Genomic DNA, 24,145 nt, shown 5'->3' on the forward strand with positions numbered 1-24,145 from the left:
CAGAAGACTCATGTTACTAAACTTTGAACAAGCTGGATAGACTTTTAACCAAGTTAAATTTCTCAGCACAGTGGCCTGCTGATACCATGATTACTGGCTTTATAAACTACATTTTCAGAAACTTTCCTTTTAGAAATGTTTCTCATGACCACAAAATATGTACTGAGCAGTTATGGAGTGAAGCGCTGTACTAAGTGCTATCTAAAGGACAGAACTCATTTAAATAGAATTACAATGAAACATTTGTGGAAAACATTTAATAATAATAAACTGAAGTTGCACAGAAGTACAATAACAAGTGCTAAGGGTAATGCTGCAGTGATTGAAGTAACAGGTACAAAATGAGGATTAGAAAAAGTTACAGCCTTCAGAAAGAGGGAGGTCTAGAGTGTTTTGAAAGAGAGAGGTTATTCATTTGGTTCTAAAACTGAAAGGAGTGGCTTTGAGACAGAGGCATATATTGTGGATGGGTGACCCTAAGAAGATGCACATAATTGTCCTGTAGGCTATCAATGTCAGTTATCTGGAAGGGTAACCAAAACGTTTTTATAATTTGGTAGCAATTGGAGGCTACTACAGATTTCTAAAGAGTAGTTTTTTAAAAGCGGAGAAACTTGAGGCAGGGGGCTCTTGAATAATCTGGATGCAGGATCACTGGAGCTACGAATGAGCATAAAGATGTCAGGCCAAATTTAAAAAGTAGTAAATCTTGATGATAGGATGAGGATTGAAGGAGCTGGGTTAACATGAGTCTAAGGGTATAAGCCTTGGAGGAGCCATATGAAGACAGCAGCTGTTAAGCACAAGGGGAAACTGAGTCGAACCAAGGAGTTCTTGTGAAGATAGTGAGTTCTGAAAAACTAGTTCGAAAAAATAACAACAGGACTGGTAGGAAGGAGCAGGTATGCAGACCAAAATGAAAGTGCAGATTTGGAGATGCACTGATAAAAAATGCCAGAACTCCTAGGGGGTGTGTACTATGAAGAAAGAACAGGCCATGGGCAAAAGTTCATGGGCAAAAGGGGAAGAAGCTTCACAGGTGAGAGATGACCCAAAACCATTACCAAGGTTAACATGGATGAGTCCTTAACATGGAAGCCAGAAAGGATGGTATTCTGATGTGTGTCTCCCTGGCTGTCAGTCATGGTTCCTCTGACCTTATCCTGAATTCTCCCAGACTCCTCAAGAGTTACCAAAGGCAGAAAAGATGTGTTCCTCCCATGAGTCCAGCTTTGAACCAATGTCTTCAGAGAGAGGAGAATAGGTTTCAAAATTCTGAGCTTGGGAGCTAGGGTCGGAGATGTCTCCTCCAACCTTGTTGGGATCCGGCAGGCAGTTCACATCTACCTCCAGAGGCAGCTGGGGCTTCAAATATTCTGCTTCAGTTTCACAAGCAGAGTGGTGGAGGAAAAGCTCTGGCCTGGCTGAAGGCTGAAAGGATTTCCCGCTCTGACGACGCGACTTGGCGCGCCTGTTCTGGAACCACACCTGGAAGGGGGGAGAGAGAAACTGCTTTTGGTTGGGTCCTCATGCTACTATTACACCTTCATAGTTCATAATAAGTTCCAGTTTAACATGCCCTGGCTCCCTGCTCCCAAACCTTATGGTTTTCACAGAACACTTCACAAATCAGAGCACCTAGCTTTCTCGGCCTCACCATTCCCAGATGCAAAATTGGAATAATACCTAGTTCTAGCTATACTTTATATAGGGACATCTGCAATGAAAAATGAGGCTACAGAAATAGCAGCACTTATGAATTTTAGGGAAAAATGCTACTATGCTTAAAGATGATAGCCCTTAAAAGAATTTGGAAAATTAGTTTTTGAAAGTGTACTCCCTTGTCAAATTATTTAAGGAGGCATTTTGCCCAGTGGACTTCATTCATTTATATGAATAAATTTTTCAGCTCACTATTTCCCCACAAATACCGAGGAACCTGTCCTTATTACTTTAGGCAACAAACGCACCTTGCGCTAGATTTTTCAGACTGTGACGAGAAGCTCCATATGCTTCAGGCTTTACCCCAAGACGCTACATCCTTCACAACCCACATTGCAGACCCAATACCTGCCAAGAAAGTGGCCTAGGGGCCCAGGGGGGCAACTTGGTGAGCCAGCAGGAGGAAACACCAACTGTGCCTCATCTGTCCCTTCTTCCTGGATAAGGAAAAAGTGTGAAAATACTTCCTATTACCTTCCTGCTGAGGATTTACTTTCTGACCATTTCAAGAGACCAGCTAGCCTTCTCGGAGGGGCCCTTATTATCCTCAGCAATGAGAGGCAGAAGTCACTGAGCGTGCGGCTGAATTATTTCATTTAAGCCTCACAATCACCGTAGGCAACAGGTACTGGTTTTACAGCCTAGGACACCGAGGCTCAAGGGAAGGAACTTGCCCAACGTCAAGCAAGTGGCACCGGCAAACGTGCCGGCCCGCCGCGGCCGCTCACCTGGATCCTGGACTCCGGGAGCAAAGTGAGCGCGGCCAGGCGCTCACGCAGGTGGATGTCGGGGTACATGGTCCGGCGGAAGACGAGCTCCAGCAGCTGCAGCTGCTCGGGTCTGAACGACGTGCGCTTTCGGCGCTGCGACGCCGACGGGACGGCCGCGCCTTTAGGGGGCGCAGGCGGGCCCAGGGCGGCGGAGGGCGGCGCCGCGGGCCCGGGACCCCTCCCGAGAAAGCCGGCGAAGGCCACTGGGGCGCCGCGCTCCGGACCGGGGCCCGAGGGACGCGCGGGGAGCAGAGCAGCGGCGGGGTTCGGGGGCGGCAGGAACGCCCCGCCGGAGTGGGCGGGCCGGTAGGCGGGGGGCGCGGCGATCTCCCCGAACTGGAGCTGGCTGGGCTCAGCTGCGGCCATCGCTGCCGGACCCCAGTGAGCCGCCGGGAGGGGCACGGCCTCTAGTTATACCGGCCCCGGGGCCGAGGGAGGGGGCCCGGTGTGGCGGCGCGATCAAAGGGGTGGACGCCCGTGTCTCTTCGGGGTGCGATCCCGCCCCCCGCCCCGCCAGACGCCGGTGGGGAATAATCGCTTCCGCTGCCCGTGGGATGGAGGGAGGGAGGCGTGAACTTGGGCCTGGGCCCCCTCCGACCCCTCCCCCGTTCATCCGCCCCGCCAGCCCCGCCACCGCCACCACAATCCACATCCCCCAGAGCAGGTCTGCCCCGGGAGCGCGGCGGCTAGGGGCCCCTCGAGTGCGTGGGCGGAGTGCGGGCGGAACCGCCCTCCTCTGGGGTCGGGTCACCCGCTCAGGGCGGCGAGGGCCGGGGGCCGCCTCTCTCTCGCATGGCCAGGTCAGTGAGCCTTGCCCGCTGCCCCGTCTGTCGTCATCAAAGGTATTTACTTACCCCCCCTGCTATGTGCTAGACCCTGTACCAGGTTGGTCAAACAGCCCAGCCCCTGTCCTCCGCAAGCCTCCCTAACAAATCCTGAATCAGAAGAAGGGGGTGCAGATAAAGAGACCTCAAAGAGAGGCAGTAAACTCACCTTGGAGGGGAGGAGACCTTTTGTCTGGAATGTCCCTGTAGGCCTAGGAATAAGGGTACCCTAGGCACAGCAGGGTTGAGAATGTGCCTTTCTAGACTCATTTACTGACTCCTGATCTGGCCTTTCTGGAGATACCCAACAATGCTCAAGACGCGTCTGAGCTGGAAGGGAGGAGATGAAAGGGGCACCACCAAGTTTCCACTCTCTCTTGCCTCTGCCCTTTGGTCCTCATTTAAGGTTCCCGTTTTACCCTGATTTGTACTGTGGTTATGGTTTATGTATCTGCTTCCCCTCCTAGATTGTAAAGTCTTAACAGGAACCACTTCTCTCGTTCAAGTCTGAGTGTCTGCTTTGTACATCTACTATGCATAAGGCGCTATGCATAAGGCACCAATTAACATCTGTTGAATTGGATGCCACTGAATTCACTTTATAGAAACTCATGGTCCAGTATGGGAACCGCTCCACCAGAGTGCACGTCCTCAGGAGAGGAGCCCAAAGGCCTGGGTCTTCTTGCTCCCAGAACCTGAGCCCTGATTTCACCAGGGCCATTTACTGTCACTGACTCAGAGAGGGCTCTGAGTTGGGAGGGTCTCTTAGGCTACAGTCCCCACCTGTCTCTATCCATTCTAGAATGCTACAAGACAGCCTCAGGAAGAGCTTGGATATTTTCGTCCTGGATGGACTTTCCAGGTGTCAAAGCAAAAAGGATTCTTGGGGCAGCTGCAAAGAGGAGCCCTGTGCTTGATTCTCTCCCTGTGGGGGTGGGGGATAGGGTCAGGGACCGTGTCCCAGAGCCCTTGCGCAGCCCCCGAGGCTCCTGTAGGCAGTCCGACCATTCTAACAGCCTGCTGCTTCATCTGCACCCACCCCTTACCCCGTCTTTCTCTTTCTCCCTTCTCCTCCCTTCCTCCTTTATTCCTTAGCCAGGTCATTGGGGTTTTTAGGCAGAGGATGTAGGGGATGGGAGGTCAGACCCTCTTATTTTACTATGCTCCCTCGTTCTTTCATTAATTCAAAAACCATTTTTGCAGTGTCACTGTGCTAGGCTGTGCTTTACGTATGTACCTATGAAGTAGGTATTCCTATCCCAGTTTTACAGATCAAGAAACACTCCACAATCTAGACGAGGCCCAAATGACTCCAAAGGCACTGTGCCGAGCTGGTCTCCAGACATGACCCCCAGGCCCCCTGCTGAGCTCCCCTGCCAGCCTCAGAGGAGGGTGAAGCCCCCTGGCCCTCTCCAGTCTCGGGGTTGTTCTCTTCCAGGCACATTGGGCCCATTGGGTTCCCAGTCACAGGCAGAGGTGGTGGAGCCAGATCCACGCAGACCCCGAGTTCCACTGCTGTCACTCTGAGATAAGGAGGCCAACCACGCAAGGAAAGCAGAGGTTTGCCGGCTGCTGGCTGCCAGCTGAGGTTTAAGAGCCAGATGGCCCAGCAACCCAGAAACTCTGCCCAGGGGTCAAGAGTCATCAGAATTCTCCGGCCTGTGTGGAAATCCCCCAGTCCTTTGTCCAAGCCTCGTTCCTCTGCTGCTATCTGTTCACTTGTGAGGGGCCCCCCGAACCTGCCTGTTTTGCAGTTTTGCCAGGAAAATGTACCTGCAGACACGAATGGAGTGCCTGGTGACGATTTGATGAAGGAATCCAAACATGTAAGACAGTCTTTTCTCTGCCTTTTAAACTGGTGGTAAGAAATTGCAGTGTTCAATTTGCAGCTTGATAATCCTCCAAACTGACTAAATGAGCATTATCTTCTTACGACTTTTCCTGAGAGTCTGTGTGGAATTATAATCCTCTATGTTGAAATAAGATTTCAGCCTTTCCCCTTCTCTCCTCCTTTTGCTCTAAAATGAAGTTTTAATGGTGTGTGCTTGCATATACCTAAAAAAAAAAACCTCGCTGAGGAGACAGTAGAAACCCAGGGTTGGAATTTGGAGTGAAGTGTTATAGTTGGAGACTTTATTTTATACCCTTCGGTGTGCTTTATTATTTTTTTAATTATGTGCCTGTATTATTGTTATAAGTTCATTTTTAAAACCTAGTTTTTTGATGACTAAATGCAGTGTGGTATTCTGAGTTGGATCCTTGGAAAAGGAAAAAGAACGTTAGTGGAAAAACTGGTAAAATCTGAATTAAAAAAAAACTAATTTTTAAAAACTGAAGCAAAGAATGCAATGTAATATATCTGAAAAGAGGTGTTACTGCACAGTAGGAACGGTTTTCCCAGTTCTCTTGGGCTTTTCATTGACTACGGTGAGCAATCTGTAAGCCTCTACAGGGTCTCTACAGTGTACGTTCACTCTAAAGTTATTTTCTGCTTCTCTTTTGCTTGACAAACACCTAAAAATTCATAAGTGGTTTTCACTAAATCCAAGTTCTAGATTCCTTACTCATTTACCCTGCTGCGAATGCACAATGAATATTTGTTCATTCTTCTATACCTGTTTCTCCAAATGCAAAATGGAAAGAGCCCGATCCTTGGCAATATCTTAAAAAATAATTATTGCAAGTTCTTTCCCAAAATAGATAATCTGTGAAATTTAAGTACCTTTTAAACAAGCTCTGTAAAGGACTTTCTTCTACCAAAGCAAGTCAGTTTACCAGTTACAGAATAGCAAACCAAAGTTCAGGGTTAGCCGAAGACAAGGATCACTGAGGTCAGGGGTTAGATTCCCCCTCACTAACACGTGGGCTCTGCTCCTCACCACTTGATTTGCTGAGCGCTTTTGGCCATTATTTATATTTGGTCTGTCAGTAACGCCTATTGAAATAGACACAAAGGAAGGGCAAGGTGAAATAGAAGACAGTTTTCAGAGATGCTTCCTGTATAAGGAAAGCTGGTAAATACAAGTAAAAACGCAGTAGAAAAGCGACACATAAAGAAAACATTATTCTCTGGAGCCAAGAGTGGCTCTATAACAGCCCAGGCTGGGGAGGATGGAGCCATGTGGGGTCCCCATCCTGTTCTGCTTCCTCCACATTTCCCACCACGGTTCCTGTCACTGACTCCCCCAGACATCACAGAGGCCTGCCTTTCCTCTCCAAGTGCTAAGTACTCTCTTCCCCTCTGCGCTGCCCTAAGGCCTGGCTCTGGAGCCCTGGGTGTTTATTAAAGAGAGAGCCAGGAAAAGGCAGCCGAGGGGCGTCGATGGCTCTGCTTTCACCTTGAGATCCGAGAGCTGTTTGCCCCTTTGATCCTGGCCTCGCTTTGATTTCATCTCCTCTTCTGCCCAGGCCTCTTCAGTTTCTGAAGTTTATTTCAGAACCAGTGGTTACAAGAGATCGAGAGACAACACCCCCAAAAGGTATTAATGTGCCAGGAAAGTGATAAAATGTTAAGAAGCTTTTTCAGTTGTTTAGTCAGCGTCATATAAATTCAAATAACAAACACGAAACAGATTTTGAACCCAGCGTGTTGTTTTTTAAAAGGATGATTCCTTTTCTTCTTTCAGTGATTTTTACCCAAAAGCCTCTGAGCAGGAAAGACTCTTCTGTATGTCTTTCACGACCCCGATTCACATAGCTATGCAATAAAGTTAAAAGAACATTTCAACCTCAGAGAAAGGAAACCATAAATTTTCCAAGTTTATGTCTACACACTTGAAAAGAAAAACTGAAACAACTAGCAGAGTATTTGGTCCTCACACCTGGCATTTGTCTGACATTTCTTTCTGCAATGTGCCTACTAAGCACTTTAAATGGGGCTGGTGCCCCCAAGGAACTGAATTTTTAATTTTATTTCAGTTTAATTGATTTAAATTTAGCCACATGTGGCTAGTGGCTATCATATTTAACAGCTAAGCTCTATATCATCATCCAGCAAATCACTCTTCTTTGATAATTTCTTTTTTCATCTGAAAATTTTTTATTTGGTAAGTGCTAGATTTTGTAGCTTAAGTTTTGAAATTTTCCGTATTTTCATTGTCCACAGTCTGTTTGTCTATACTCCTCTTTGTTTTGGTTTTATTTATTTTTAATTGAATATATAGTTGATTTGATATTTTTTATTGAAGTATAGTTGATTTACATTGTGTTAGTTTCAGGTGTACAGCAAAGTGATTCAGTTTTATATATATAAATATATGTATATATCAATATATATATTCTTTTTCAGATTCTTTTCCCTGATAGGTTATTACAAAATATTGAGTATAGTTATGAGGACCTTGTTGGTTAACTATGTTATATATATTAGTGCATATATGTTAATCTCAAACTCCTAATTTATCCCTCCCCCCTCTTTCCCCTTTGGTAACCATAAGTTTGTTTTCTGTGTCTGTGGGTCTATTTCTGTTTTGTAAATAAGTTCATTTATATCATTTTTTTAGATTCTACATATAAGCAACATCATATGATATTTGTCTTTCTTTGTCTGACTTTCTTCACTTAGTATAATAATCTCTAGGTCCATGATAATTTTTTTTTTTTTTTTTTTTGCCACGCTGCACGGCTTGCGGGATCTCAGTATCCCGACCAGGGATTGAACCTGGGCCACGGCAGTGAGAGCCCGGAATCCTAACCACTAGGCCACCAAGGAACTCCCCCATGATAAATTTTTATATGTAGATACAAAGAGATATTCAGTTGATACAAAATCATACACTAGATTTGAATTCTAGAATCTCATTTTTATTGTTTAAACAGAACTCTAGATCATCAAAATGATTACCTCATTTTCCTACTGGACAGTCTCCTATAGATTTGTCTGAGCAGTGTGTGAGGTACTCCTGTAGCATTCATGAATGGTGTTTCTCCAAAATGATGATATGAGAACACTGCTTATGATACCGTGAGTTTCTTCAACATTGTCAGTTGACTAAACTCCATTTCATTTTGATCATTCTGTTCTCTTCTAAGCAGGTAATGAAACTTAGCTTCAGAATTCCCTGACTCTCTGTGGGGTGTGGCATGGTATTGAATTAGCACGTATCACGTGTCTTGCACAGAGTTAAACTGAACCAGGAGAAGTAAAGAGAGAGGTGTCAGGAGAATACAGAATCTGCCAATACCTGTCTTTTCTGCCCCCAAATAATTTATTACGTGATAGCAGATACCCAAAGTAACCTAAGATCAATTCTGGACTCTGTGTCCCACCCAGCATGTATTGGGTCTGTATTTCCAATATATTGTCATTTACTGGATATATTATAAGCCTATAATAGATGAGAAAAATCTGTGCAAGTAAAATACCACCTAAAGTTAGTCCAATCAAGCACAGATTCTTGGTGGATATATGATATAATAAGGCACCGTCGAATGGATTCTAATCCATTTTAGTGTGCACCAGGAAGGGTTGTTTTAAATAAACAGATCCACCGTCTCCAGCAATTGGGCATTTACCTCTTCACAGTCCCGGCCCTCGGACTCCTTTGGACAGAACAATAAGTAACCTTGACCTCCTCTCCTTTCAGACAGTGCTCATGTGCTCCAGGCACCGAGCTGCAGTACCATGAGGAGAATCTCCTTACTGCTGGGCCTTTTGCTTTGCAGCCTGGCTGCTTGGGCTAGTGGCCATTCTGCAAGAATGAAGCCTACCCCACACAGCTGACCCACCACTCCAAGACCCCAGCCATTGACCCAGACTCAGCCCACTCCCTTTTATTGCCCCCAAATATGCTTTTGCCTTGGGTTGATCACTTGTACATAGTGCCAAAGGGGGCCCTGCTTTTAATTTGGGTTTCTTATTCTGGGATTATTTAAACTCATTAGCACTGAGACTTTGGTCTCTACATACCATTTCCTATTAAAAGGAAAAAAATGCTTCATTGGGAAATGGCTCATTCTAGGCCTGAGACAGCAAATGTATGAGCCTAAAATATTTAGTCATATCTGAAAATGACAAAACTATTAAGCACTACTGAGGGAGCCCTCCCAAGAAACAATCTGAATAGGCTCCTACTGACCAAACATTGGGACAGTTTGAGCATCAATAAGAATCCTGAAAGTGGACTTCCCTGGTGGTGCAGTGGTTAAGAATCCTCCTGCCAATGCAGGGGACATGGGTTCGATCCCTGGTCTGGGAAGATCCCACATGCCGCGGAGCAACTAAGCCCATGTGCCACAACTACTGAGCCCACGTGCCACAACTACTGAAGCCTGCACACCTAGAGCCCATGCTCCACAACAAGAGAAGCCACTGCAATGAGAAGCCTGCGCACCGCAACGAAGAGTAGCCCCCGCTCGCTGCAACTAGAAAAATTACCAGCGCAGCAACGAAGACCCAGCACAGCCAAAAATAAATAAGTAAATAAACAAACAAAAAAATCCTGAAAGCAAAAACAAAACAAAACAAAAAGTCAAAAAAAAAAGAATACAAAAGCAATAGATTGAAACATATCAAGTATGTTAAAAAACTTTATTTCATAATGATCACAAAAACCAAAAATTGGTCACCTTTGGAAAAACCCTTTATTCTGAAGACTGGTAAACAAAGAGAAAGAAATAAGTATTTATCCTTCCTTTCCTGTATGACTGAAACTCAAGGGAAACACACTCTTTTTTTTTTTTAAGAGAGCATCTAGTGCTTTTTTTTTTTTTTTTTTGGCTGTCTTGGGTCTTCGTTTCTGTGCGAGGGCTTTCTCTAGTTGTGGCAAGCGGGGGCCACTCTTCATCGCGGTGCGCGGGCCTCTCACTATCGCGGCCTCTCTTGTTGCGGAGCACAGGCTCCAGACGCGCAGGCTCAGTAGTTGTGGCTCACGGGCCCAGTTGCTCCGCGGCATGTGGGATCCTCCCAGACCAGGGCTCGAATCCGTGTCCCCTGCATTGGCAGGCAGATTCTCAACAACTGCGCCACCAGGGAAGCCCGGGAAACACAGTCTTGACAAAGAAAAATTTCTCCTTATAGAGGTGTTTTGCTGATACATGAAGAAGGAATGATAGAGTTAGAATAACCCCGTTTGCAACTTCTAATGAAATAGTGGACCTACGCGGTGATCGTCATGACTGCTAACTCTCCGTCCTTGTAGAAATGCGCATCTCCACCTACGAATCATTCTTGCCAAAATTTAGAACCAGAATTTCATTCAGCCGTTAGAGCTCCCTACCAGTTCAAAAGAAGTACAGGAGCAGGTCCCACATCACCCACAGGGATACACTCTACAAAACCCAGAGTTTGGAAACCTCTGCACGACAAACCAACAGCTGCTTCATCAGATAAAGTGCAGAGAGAGAGAAAACCTGAGACCAAAAGAAACCAAAGAGACATATCAACCCAATGCAACATTTGGGGAATGATACCAACAAACCATCTGTAAAAATTCATTTCTAAAACAAGGTGGGACATTTCAATGTTAGATAGGATACGATATTAGGGAATTGCTGTTAATATTTCTTCAGTTATGGTGATTTTGTGTTATATTTTTAAAAGACTCATTGTCTTTTAGAGATACCTGGAAATATTGGCAGATGAAATAATAAGATGTTTGGGCTTTGCTCTCAAAATAATCTATTTTGGGGGTCGGGGAAATATAGAAGAAACAAGATTGGGTATGAATTGATAACAGTTGAAGTTACGTCATGATCATTCACGATGCTATTCTCTCTACTTTTGTGAATGCTTGAGATTTCTCCAAAATAAAAAGTTTTTAAAAGCAATAGGCAGTATTTTTGAAAGAAACGGAAGATAGATACTGAGGCTGAGGACAGAAATACCACTTTGGAGAGACAGGGTCTGCTGGCCTGAGGTGGCACTCGCTTTATGAACCCAGGGGAGAGAAGACCAGCCGCAGTCACCCCGTTTGGAGCTGGAAGCAGAGGAAGGGGGCGGTGCCGGAGCTGAGCGTGGTCTGTAGCTGGGTCTTCCCTCTGGGGAATCTGCCACAAGCCAGGCTGCCCAAAGCGCAGCCACTGAGTCAGTGTGTTTATTGCACGACCACAGAAGGCTTGGTCATGCTGCTTTATCAAATGAAGGGAGTGCTGGGGGGAGAAGGAGAGGACGTGGGGGAGAGGCAAGGCTGGGCTTGGCAGGTGCAGGAACACTTCCTGGATGAAGGGTGGCCGGGCTGAGCCTTGCAGGCGGGCAGACGGGCTTTAGGGAGGCTGTGAGAAGGACTTTGGGAGAAGAGGGCCTGAACACAGGTACAAATGCAGGAATAAGCAAGGCCTGTCAGGGAGCCTGGATCCCCAGCACCAGGTATCAGCCTGGCGACAGGGATCCCCATGGCCAGGGACTCCAGGGGAAGAGCTAATACGCCAGAAGAGGGAAAATCAAGCCTCTCATTCCACTGCTCTCGAGGAACTTTCTCTTCTTCTGCAGACAGCTCTTAACCTTTTTTCTCCCCCATCGTCCTGGGCAAGTTTCTGGGGACTCTGGGTTGAGTTCTGAGGCATCCCCGGGAATTCTGACTCATCTGTTGCTAAGTCTTCCCCAGAGGACGAGTTGCTGGAAGTCGTGCCCACCCTGGTGGCAAAGAGCCAATCAGAGGTCAGCTCAGGACCGTTCCACTGTAAGTCTGGGAGGAGACTCCCCAGTTGCAGCCACAGCCCGAAAAATGTCCCTGAGCGGGGTTTAAGGAAACAGCCCCCTTCAGGCCGGCCCCTCTTCGACCTCGGACACTGGGGCCGAAAGTGCCTTGGACGTGTGCACTGCTGGGGGAGCTCCCCCTTCCTGAGGGGCGACAGGGGACCTCTCCCGGAGAGGCTGAGCTCAGGAGCCCACCCTGGGAACTCTCCAGAGTCGGGAAGACCCGCCTCAGCCTGTTGCCGGTTCTCCACGTTGCCCCCCGTGGGCCTAACGGTGGGCTTACCAGTCCCGGCCCGGCCTGGAGCGCCCCGTGTGGAGACTGCGCAGATGTGATCTCACGGAGCCTTCCCTGCCCGAGTCTCCCTGGGGTGAAGGGTGACTCAGGGAGGGGACAGGCCCGGGAGGCCTGAGATGGCTGGAGTCAGAGCCAGGCTGACCCAATCCAGGGCCTGGGCGTCTGCTCCCCCCTCAGGCCACCCCTCCTCATCTCTCAAACTCCTGTCCTTCTCGGGAGTAACTTGGTTCCTCCTTCTGATATTTGTTCCAAATCCCACCCCACCCCTGCCGGTCCGGGTTCAAGTCGTCCTCCTCCCCGGGTCTGCCCCAGCTGCCACCGTTCCTTGGTTATGTGTGTGGGGCTCTCCAGTCAATTCGTGTGAGTCCTAGTTTCTGCAGAAGTCAAATGTAAACCACAGAAAAAAAAAAGACCTGATAAATAAATCTATCTGAGGTCAGCCATTTATCAACCCTTTCGGGTAAAACCTTTTCTGTGTAGGCACGTGTGTATGGGTGTGTGTGTGTCTATACGTATATTTATATAATTTCATGTATAATTTTTTTGCAGTCGGATCTTGTTTCCCTAGCCAGACTACAATTTCTTTGTTTGATATCACTATGCCCCCGTGTGCCTTGCACACTATAAAATCTGTCAGACGCCGGAGAGAAATCACAATCTAAAATCTGTGTGTGTGCCCATCTGTGTGGGAAGTGGCGTTGGACGGGGGAGAGAGACTTTCACACTTTTCCTTACAGACTTTAACAGTATCTGTAGTCATTGTACAGCGATCATTCTCAAACTCTCGTAATCTCCTGTGTGTTCTGCATTTGGAAGGACTCAGGATATGTCCGAGGATGCCGCGGGGGAAATGCCTGGATTGCTCCAGCTCTGGGAAGACCCCGCTTTCCTGGAGCCAGCCCTACTTTGGAAGCATCTGACGCTGACGGTGGAAGAAGAAGGTGATTTAGCTCACTCCAGGAAGGGCCTGAGTGAGATCTGGTCTGAGCCGAGCCCTCGGGCACAGCTTTTGTCTTGACGCAAAGATGTTTTACAAGCCTTTGGGTTAGGAGAGGTTCAGCAACTTGAGCACGCCTATGCCTCCCAGCGCGTCCAGAGAGGAATGAGGTTGAGTGGAGAGCGTGGTTGAGTGTGCATCTCTTACTTGGGGGTCCCCGAGGCACCTTGAGTCTGAGGGCTGAAGGGGTGGAGTCTGCAGGGGCCTGGATGAGGAGGGGCTGGCTGAGCTGTTTGGGGAGCACCCATCTCAGACTCTAAAAGGCCTCTCCCTGTTTTAGCCCCAGCTTTTCCTCGAAGCAAGAGTCTGTTCAGGTATATTACTGCGCTGTGCCTGAGCGTATTTCGCAGCCTGGAGCCAGACACAGGCAACAATCCCCACGCACAGCCCCATCCGGGTGACCCCCCCCCCTTTCTTCCCACGCAGTCACTGAAGTTCCTGACCTGCGCTAGATGGCCTGGGGTTCTGGCCCACGTAGAAGTGTGGTATGAACACCCAAAAGGAGCCCTGAGCCCAAGACCAGGGCACTTGCTCCCAGCCCTCCTGTCTACATGCTGCCTGGGACGCCTGTGTAGTTGTCCGCCTTCCCTGGGAGACTGGCGGAAACTGGATCTGACTTGTTCTCCACTCACCCAACACCAGCCTCGTATCCGGCACACAAGAGGGGCTCGGTGAACATTTCATTATGATAAACAGGCGGGGGTCAGGGGGTCTCTGTGGCTGGCACGCTGCACAAGTTCGGGGTTCCCGCCCACTCTGGGTCAAGTCTCCAGCCCCAGAAGGGTGCAGATTCTTGAATCTGTCTTCACTTGAGTCCTCGATTAGTTGTTGGACCTTGGGCGAGGGCTTTAACGTCTCCAGGCTTTGGTTTTCTCCTCTGCAAAGTGTGCCTGTGGAGAGCAGAGGTGCTTACCCCCGAAAGGGCTTTTTAAGCTGGCTAGCCCGGGCCAGGCGCAAGTCTCGGCTGATGCGGCAATGAACACTGCACAACACTGCCCGTGGAGCATCTGACTGATCCTTACGACGTTCCTGGCAGTGCTGCGGGTTAAGTGAGGTGGAGGGACACCGTGCACTCGCTTTGGCTCTGCCCGTGCGCCCTCCCGCCCTCCGTGGTCCCTCACTGCCGGGTCTATCACGTCTCACCACTGCTTTGCAAAGTCAGTGTTTTCTCAGGTGTGCTCATCTCGGCCTCCATCTGGCCTGCGAGCTCCCGGTGGGCAGGGCCCCCGGTGTCTGCCGAGCTCTGGGGCCAGCTCAGACGTGTCTGGGGTTGTATGAGTCCGGGGCCTTGAGCTCCTGAGGGCACAAAGGTAAGGAGTATAGCACCGACCCAAGGTGCTGAGACACAAGAGGACAGGGGGGGCCGTCCATGCAGAAGCAACTGTCTGGTCGGCTGTCTCTTTCTGGAAGACTCAGTGGGGTTTCTTTCAGCCCCTGCAGGTTTCTGTCAACTGATTTATCTCAAGAGGAACTGGAGGGCTCAGGGGGGCAACTGACAGCTTCTCCCAGAGCCTCAGTTTTGCCAGCAGTGAAATGGGGAAAGTGGTACCTGCCTCCTACCTTCTTCCCAGGGGTTCTTTGATAGTTGAAACTTTTCACTTTTAAAAGACTCAGATGAAAGGCACTGATGGGATGAAAGGACCTTGGGGCCATATTAAGTTTCTCCACAGTTTTTGAAGCCTCGGGGGAGGGGCTGGAGGAAGTGGTCAGCTGACAGGGACTTGTGAAGCCACCCAGAGGGTGATGCCGGGGGAGAATTAGCATGCCAAGCAGCCACACCTAGGGCGTGAGGGCAGCGGGGAGCAGGGCCCTTATCAGGGGCAAAATCTGTCATTTCCCTGAGGAGGGGGGCTTTGGGTAACATGCTGAGGAGACTGGGCCCAAGGGCAAAGCCCAGAAAGGCAAAGCCTTGAGCAGGCTCTCCCCTCTCTGGACCTCAGTTTCCTGATGTGTAAAAGGAGGAAACTGAGGAGAGATGTGACCCCCAAGCTGGCTGCACACTGTCGTCTCCTGGGGAAATCTTTAAAATCCTGACTCCAAACTGCACCTCACATGGAATAAATCTGAGCCTCTGTGGTGGGACACTGGCATCAGAGTTATTAAAGCTCCCAGGTGATTCCAATGTGCAGCCAAGTTTGAGCACTAGAATAAAGGATTTCTAGAATTCTATGGTTCGCTAATCATAACCCACCTTCCCACCAGTGAGGAGTCTCTGAGGGACTGAGAAATTCAACCATGTACCTGAGTCTTTTTTTTTTTTTTTAATGAATTTTAGGAATTTTTTTTTTAATTTTATTTATTTATTTATTTTTGGCTGTGTTGGGTCTTCGTTTCTGTGCTAGGGCTTTCTCTAGTTGCGGCAAGTGGGGGCCACTCTTCATCGCGGTGCGCCGGCCTCTCACTATCACGGCCTCTTGTTGCGGAGCACAGGCTCCAGACGCGCTGGCTCAGTAGTTGTGGCTCACGGGCCTAGTTGCTCCGCGGCATGTGGGATCTTCCCAGACCAGGGCTCGAACCCGTGTCCCCTGCATTGGCAGGCAGATTCTCAACCACTGCGCCACCAGGGAAGCCCTATCTGAGTCTTTTGGAGCCCCCTCTATGTGCAGAACCCATTTCCAACCACTTCTCAAATATAAGATTTCTCTAGTACTCTTTTTGGTCAGGTTTTATTCTCTTCCTCAAAATTCTTTTCTAAGACACAAACTTAGAAAACAAACTTACGGTTACTAAAGGTGCGGGGGGAGGGATAAATTAGGAGGTTGGGATTGACATACCCACACTACTATATATAAAATAGATAATCAACAAAGACCTACTATGCAGCACAGGGAACTCTACTCAATACTCTGTAATGACCTATATGGGAAAACAATCTGAAAAAGAATAAACATATGTATATGTATAACTGAATCACTTCGCTGTACACCTGAAACTAACACAACATTGTAAATCAGCTATACTTCAGTATAAAATAAAAATTAAAAAATTCTTTTTTTAAAAACAGAGTTGCAAGTGGAGAGAGGCAATATAGGGGTAGGGGAGTAAGAGGTACAAACTATTAGGTATAAAATAAGCTACAGGGATATATTGTACAATATGGGGAGTATAGCCAATATTTTATGATAACTGTAAATGGAGCATAACCTTTAAAAATTGTGAATCACTATATTGTAATCCTGTAACCTACAATATTGTACAGCAACCGTGCTTCAATTAAAAATTTTTTTAATAATTAATTAATTTAATTTTAAAACCAGAGTTGCAAGTAGATAATGGCATTAGACGATTTGAGTTTTCAATCTCCTGCCATTTCTCCTGACCCTCTTTGGTGGAAACCTTGGTGAACAGTGAGATAGGGTCCGAAAGCCAGCAGCCAGGAGAGGGGGAGCAGGGGTGACCCACAGCAAGGATCACTCAAAGCATCACAGGTAGGAGGGGTTTCCGCCTGATGCCAGCTCCTCTCCCTCCCTCTGCCCCGGGAACTCCGAGTCCATAGGCATCATCCTTGCCCAGCAGAGACTTGGGGGTTTTCAGGTTCTCGCCAAGTCCAATGAGGGGGCTCTGGACCTGGCCCAGGACCCTGTGTGTGGAGAGAGAAACTGTAGTGCCTGAGGGTGACAAGGATTCCTTGTTTGACCAAACTGTAGTCAGGCTCCTGAAGCTTCTCCTAGGCTCGTCTGTGCACCTCCTCGTAGAATCCAGTTTTAGCAAGAACCCTGCTAAGTCAGTTTAGCAGGAACACCCCCCCTCAAATGTCTGATCAGGTTCTTCATCCTTCACCATCCCCAGGTGATGTCCGGTCACCCTGGCCTGTCTTAGCAAGAATCTTGTTAGCTTAGTTTAGCCAGAATCCCCTTTCCCCTGATGTAATATTAGTAATTACCTCTTAGTAATTTTCCATCCACTGACTCCTACCCTGCTCCTTGGCTGTAATTTCCCCCCTGCCCATGCCATATTTGGAGTTGAGACCAATCTCTCTCCCTCCCCTGCAAAATTCGATCATAGTGGTCCCTATTTCTATCAAGATGGTCTTGAATAAAGTCGGCATTACCATCTTTAACAAGTGTCATGAATAATTTTTTTCTTTAACATAGAGGCCGTTCAGAGAGGAGAGGACCTCAGGGGTCTGCCCACGGCTGTGCACTGTTCAGGGGCCTCCGGACTCAGGCCATCACCCCAGACACCTAAGGGAAATGGACAAAGAGCTAGTGCTGGGTTTGGAGTTGCAGGGACAGAGGGGACAGACAGAGGTGGCCAGATGCCCAGTGGGCTTTTCACTTGTACCAAGTTCTTTGGCACCTGGCCCCTCATGGTGCTAGGATCACCGTGTGCCCCCTTGCTGATCCAGACACTCTCCCACCCCACTGTCTGAAGCTTTGTAGCAGGCCTTGAGTCCCGCCCTAGTTGTGCATCATGCCCTACGACAAGGCTTGGCAGACACGAGGCAGCAACCCTCACCCCCACCCCTCTGTTGGGAGATACAGCCATGGTTTTATCAGACTGCTAATAAAAACCCTTGGGACGCAACATACTGGGCTTTTACTACAAAATCTTTTCATGGCCTCTGACCAATAGTGCACTTCACGTAGACCCGTGTTAAACCCTCTTATGAGACTTAGGTCTCTTACACATCTACTTAGAAACCAACGGAGACTCAGTACAATCCAGTTAAGCCCTCTTCAGCCTCACTGAAAGGGGGAGGAAGGAGTATCCATGCTGGGCCAGGCACTTTTCTAACTGCTCTGTGCATATAACCTTAGTCGTTTCCCCAATAATCCACTCTTCATGTGCCTTTTCTCCCATTTTACAGGTGGGGAAACTGAGGCTCTGAGAATGTAGATGACCAGCCCAAGGACCCACAGCTTGTATGTGGTGGGGAGGGGTCTGCCCACACCTCCAAACCCCATGCAGTTCCCACCACCAATCTGCGGCACCCAGCACTCCCCTCTAGACGATGGGAAAGCCAGAGCCCTCTTCCTCAGCTTCCCTGCCCTCTTTCATCCATCTGGGAGCATCTGGGAATCAAGGTGTTCCCTTGCACAAACCCCAAAGAAGGGACCGAGTCTTGAGATGACAACCCGGTCCTCAGACAACCAATTTGGGGACAAAACAGATGTTCCCTGGCTCTTCTGGAGCCTGCCATCTGGTCAGCGTGCCCTCCCTCCTGCCCTTTCTTGGCACACTCGCCTCAGAAGTTTAGGATTTCTGAACCCACGAGGCTCCTCGTGAGCCCCAGACACTCTCTGGCCCTGTCCCCACTCCCAACACAAATCTCATGGGAGATATTCTGGCCTCCCGACCTGACTCATCCAGAGGTGTTCCGGGGGTACCTACCATCAGTTCAGCACTGTCCCAGGCACTGGAACACAGCAGCGAACCAAACAGCAAAATTCCTGGCCCCCATGGGGCTCTGATTGAGAGGCGACAGACGATAAGTAAAATAAGTGATTCATTATATAGGAATTTGGTATGATGTTAACTACATAGTTTGGTAGAAGTGTTATAAGGAGTAGGGAAGGAGGATAGGGTGGAGATGACACTCTTCAATAGGACGGTCAGAGAGGCCTGGAACAAACGCTGAAGGTGACGGCTGTGGAGGGAAAAGCTGATGCAAAAGGTCCTAGGGCGGCTGTGTGCCTGGTGGGTGGCAGGAACCCCAAGTCCGGTGTGTGAAGCAGGGGAAGCAGTAGGAAAACAGGCCAGGGAGGTGATGGGCCCAGATTAGTTAGTAGACACAGAGTAATGACTTTGGCTTTTCTTGGGGGCCCAAGCCCTGGAAGGCTTTGCTCAGAGGAAGGACTTTGTAACCATAGCTGATAGTGAGTTCTTTTCTGTGCTGAGTTCTGCATTCAATGCTTTCTTCTTTTTTTTTTTTTTTTAAATAAATTTTATTTATTTATTTATTTATTTATTTATTTATTTATTTATTTATTTATTTTGGCTGCATTGGGTCTTCGTTGCCGTACATGGCTTTCTCTAGTTGAGACGAGCAGGGGCTACTCTTCGTTGTGGTGCGAGGGCTTCTCATTGCGGTGGCTTCTCTTGTTGCGGAGCACGGGCTCTAGGCACACGGGCTTCAGTAGTTGTGGCTCGCGGTCTCTAGAGCATAGGCTCAGTAGTGTGGCGCACAGGCTTAGTGACTCTGCGGCATGTGGGATCTTCCCGGACCAGGGCTCGAACCCGTGTCCCCTGCATTGGCAGGCGGATTCTTAACCGCTGCGCCACCAGGGAGGTCCCCAGCATGCAGAGTCTTAACCACTGGACTGCCAGGGAAGTCTTAATGCTTTCTACAGTTTATCTCACTTCACTCTCATAGCCGCCCTATGTGGTAAGTACAATCACTGTGACCATTTATTTTATTTAAGGAGTGAAATTCACAGAACACAAAATTAATCATTTCCAAGTGTACAATACAGTGGCATTTAGTATGTATACAGTGTTGTGCAACTATCGCTTCTAGTTCCAAAGGATTTCATCACCCTCAGGGAAGACGCCGTGTCCACTAAGGAGTTACTACTCCTTCTCGCCTCTCCCAGCCTCTGGTAACCACCAATCTACTTTCTTTCTCTATGCATTTGCTTTTTCTGGATATTTTATAAAAACAGAATCATCCCGTGTGTGATCTTTCACGTCTGGCTTCTTTCACTTAAGTGTAATATTTTAAAGTTCATCTAATGCTGTGGCATTATCAGCACTTCATTCCTTTCTCACGGCTGGAGAATATCCCATTGTATGGTTGTCACCAGTTATTTTATAGATGAAGAAACTGTGGCTTGGACTTCCCTGGTGGCCCAGTGGTTAAGAATCCACCTGCCAATTCAGGGGACACGGGTTCAAGCCCTGGTCCAGGAAGATCCCACATGCTGCGGAGCAACTAAGCCTGTGCACCACAACTACTGAGCCTGCGCTCTAGAGCCTGTGAGCCACAACTACTGAGCCTGTGCGCTTAGAGACCGTGCTTCACACAAAAGAAGCCACTGCAATGAGAAGCCAGTGCACCACAGCAAAGAGTAGCCCCTGCTCGCCACAACTGGAGAAAGCCTGTGCACAGCAATGAAGACCCAATGCAGCCAAAAATTAATTAATTAATTAAAAAAAAAAAAAAAGAAACTGTGGCTTTGGGCACAGGACCAAATAACTTACTCAAGACCTCCTTACCCAAGCTGCTTAGTGGCCCAGCCTGGACCCAAGCCCAGGTCTGCCAGACACCACAGTCTAACCTCCTCACCATGACAAGCCTCCATCCCTCCCTTCTCTCAACTCCAGCACATTTATAACCTCCCAGCATAGCGATACACGGTCTCCTGTCTTTTTTTTTTTTTTTGGCCGAGCCGCATGTGGGATCTTAGTTCCATGACCAGGGATCAAACCTGCACACCCTGCATTGGGAGCACAGAGTCTTAACCACTGGACCACCAGGCAAGTCCCTCCTGTCATTTCTGATCTGTGTTTGCAGATGTTTGGTTTCCGGAGGACAGGAGCTGAGACCCACACTTCTGCCCTCCCCTCAGCGAGTGCTGGACACAGAAGGAAATACAGTCTGGTTGGTAACTTGACTCTTCTACAGTTGATTTGATTACAAACCAGCACCAGCAGACGATTGGCTGGATAAATTATGGTACATTCATAAGATATAATGTGATGCAACCATTGAAAATTGTGATGCGAAGTAACATTCATTGTCATGAGAAAATGAAATATTGCCCCCCTCCACAGAGGGTGAAAAGCAAGCTACATGACAAACAATATGGAAAATATACCATTTTCTAAAAATAAAAAAATACACAAACATATATTCGCAGAAAAGCTTCCGGAGGGGCATTCTCGAAAATTAACTCTGCTTATTTTTAGATAATGAGATCATAGGTTGTACACACTTACTAAATTTTGGGGGGAAATACTCCAAGAAATCTGTTATTTTAAAAATCCGTCAGACAGATGGATTCACTCCCCAAAGAAGCTACATCAAAGGCCGCTTGCTGCCCTGACCCCCAGTTCTCCGTGAGGCACAAGAGGAGGCCCCTCTCAGCAGTTTTCAAAGGTGCTCCCAGACCAGGAGGCTGGATGGTGGAGTGTGAGGCAGGGAGGGACTGATCCCATAGGGTGGGCTGGTGTGTCAGCTGGGCTGGGGGACTTCAGGTCAAGTATGGGATCTTCCACCAGCTGGCGGTGACCTGGGTCAACACAAGCCCTCAGGTTTCTCATCCATATAGTGTGGGCACTGGACTCTTAGGTTCCTTGCTATTCCAGGACTCAAACCCTTCCCCGGCCTGCAGTGGGAGAGGGGATAATGACACAGCACAGCCACTTTCTGGAATGCAGCCCCTCTGCCCTTCCCCAGGTGAGCCTGAGAGACTGCATGGGTGAGTGCCTCTTGTCTGGTTTGCTGTGCCCTCCACCCTGCTTAAATAAACTGGGGTATGTTGGTTCAAAGGAGATCTAGACCCAAGCAGAAAGAATTTGTAGCTCTAAATGTACTATCTGGAAAGAGGTCCCCAAGATATTGTGAAATGAAAAAAGCAAATTGCCAAACGAGTTGTTACTATAAGCACATGTGTATGTTTTTAAAGAGGCTCTGTACTGTATTTACATGTATATATTTGCATATGCATAGAAAAAATTTCAGGGAAGGATACTTGAGAAACTCTGACCTCTAGGAGGTGGGACTGGGGAGTTTAGGAGTGGGGCAGGGGAATTTAACTTTTCACTTTATACCCTGCAGTGCTGTGTGAATATTTTTCACCACAAATCTGTGTTATTTTTGATTAATTTAAAAGTAAATATATTAGAAAGAAGTCCATAGGAATAAAGAATATTCCTTTATTAAGAATGAATTATTATTGGTATTTATATAATTATATTAATGATTATATTATAATAATATGATATATTTATCTTTTATATTTAAAAGATACACCATATATTGAAGTTTATAAATTATAATTAATGTTAGTAAGGATTAGTACATAAAATTCAGAAGGAGTAAAAGTAAGAAGAAGAAAATATTGCCTGGTCCCACTACCTTTTGACTATTGAAATGTTCTCTGGGCCTCTCGCCCTGTTACACACCCTTACACAAGAGCTGCCATAGCCCTGCTTTCCAGGCAGCTTTTTAAAAGTTTGTTTTTTTCTTTTCTTTTTTTACCTTTGGCCATGCCATGTGGCCTGCTGGATCCCAGCATCCCAACCAGGGATTGAACCTGGGCATGGCAGTGAAAACACGGAGTCCTAACCACTGGACCTCCAGGGAATCCCCCAAAAGTTTGCTTTTTAAAAAATAAATAGATACAGCCTTGCACACAGCCCTGTGCCATGGGGGAGGGTATAGCTGGCACACTCTTGGTACTTATTTTAAGGCCCTTTATAATGGGGGTTTTATTTGATTATCACCTTTATATCTGCCTCAGCCGGAATCCTGCTGTCTGGCACCTGGAAAGCCGACACCCTAGTCCCTGCTCTGGGGCTTGCACACCACATTTTTCCTGGGTGTCGGGACTTCCTGTTGTTTGAAGATATGCAGTGTGATTGGGCTGGTTCTGACTCTTCAGTTTCTGCCTCTGAAGCCTCCCGTGGCAGCCTCTGGACCTGGTATTCTTAGTATCTCCCCTCGAGCGTTTCTGCTTTTCTCACCCATGGGGGCGATGAACCTGGCGATCCGTGGGCAGGGCGGGTACACTCGATGTCCTGCCACTCACGGTCAGGTTACCCAACTCCCACATCCCGCTGGATGGTCACGGAGACAAAAAGCCAGTCTGTAATTATCCAAGCACAGAACCTGAATTTTACAAAGAAACACAGTGAGTTTTTGCACTAAAATTTCCAGGGAAGTATCTATGTGTGAGCTAATTTTTTTTCTCAAGAGTTGTTCACCATTTCAAAAAGCACATTACCAGCAGCAACAGCATTATCCATCTGCATTTATAGCAGATGTTTTCAAGGTGGTTCCATGCATGCATGCAAGCATCTGACCACTTCATTATTGCCCTAGAAGGCATGCTCAAACAGCCACAGTTTTGTTATTAATTGCTTTTCCTGCATTTCTCCTTTATACTATATTTAGGACATAAAAAATGACTGTGTAGATATGATGTTTTATCTATGGATTTCTTTTAGATAGGAAGAGGGCTACTAAAAGTGATCTGTTTTATGAAGAGGCTCGGGGTCTGATAAGGTTGAGATCCATGGCCCTTGGACCTCTAGGTCCCTTAGAGCAGGGATCACATCTGTTTGCCCCTCCACCTGGAATACATGATAGGTGATGAATAAATATTTGTTGACTTAATAACTAGTTAGCTATGAAAATAATTTGGGGAAGTTAACACCAGCCCCTTGCTCTGCCTTGTGCATTTAGTAAGTGAGCAATAAATATTTCCTGGTTGAATTGTGAAAATGTTTGAGCTTTTGGGTAGAAGAGGAAGGCTGCAGAGGTTACATTTAAGATAAACTGCTCTTCAGAGACTGTGGGAGAACCTCAGGGGCTGAGCTCTATGAGTACAGTGAATTGTCTCCAACAGATTCACCAAATTTATTCATCCACTGAATAATTTATTCAGTATCTACTATGTGCCAGGCATGAGGATGGTTGGCAGTCCTGGTAGCCATAACGGGTGCCACCTCAAAAATTCCTAACTTAGGCTTTGAAAAAAAGTTAATTTTTTAAAAATTTATTTTATTGAAGCATAGTTGACTTACAATGTTATGTTAATTTCTGCTGTACAGCAAAGTGATTCAGTGATACATATATATACAAAAGGTTAATTTTAAAAATACAAAAATAGGGAATTCCCTGGCGGTCCAGTGGTTAGGACTACGCTGCTGGGGGCCCAGGTTCGATCCCTGGTTGGGGAACTAAGATCCTACAAGCCGGGCAGCGTGGCCAAAAAAAAAAAGAGTATTTGTAAT

The 24,145-nt window shown here is 47.4% G+C and overlaps 1 protein-coding gene across 2 annotated transcripts; it reads right to left on the bottom strand.

Moving 5' to 3' along the window:
* Nucleotides 1–321: 321 nt before the first annotated feature.
* On the bottom strand, nt 322–2,858 carry MIXL1 (Mix paired-like homeobox). 2 transcript variants are annotated; one of them, XM_036823826.1, is made up of 2 exons: nt 2,451–2,858; nt 322–1,488 (listed from the first exon to the last, which is right to left on the bottom strand). In XM_036823826.1, the coding sequence occupies exons 1-2, from the start codon at nt 2,856–2,858 to the stop codon at nt 1,183–1,185; spliced, it is 714 nt and encodes a 237-aa protein (XP_036679721.1). In that variant the 3' UTR covers nt 322–1,182. The 2 variants fall into 2 exon arrangements, with proteins under 2 accessions (XP_036679721.1, XP_036679712.1); XM_036823817.1 differs by having other exon boundaries at nt 322–1,512.
* Nucleotides 2,859–24,145: the final 21,287 nt, after the last annotated feature.

Source organism: Balaenoptera musculus, chromosome 1 (assembly GCF_009873245.2).
Source record: "Balaenoptera musculus isolate JJ_BM4_2016_0621 chromosome 1, mBalMus1.pri.v3, whole genome shotgun sequence".
NCBI classification, from domain to species: Eukaryota; Metazoa; Chordata; class Mammalia; order Artiodactyla; family Balaenopteridae; genus Balaenoptera; species Balaenoptera musculus.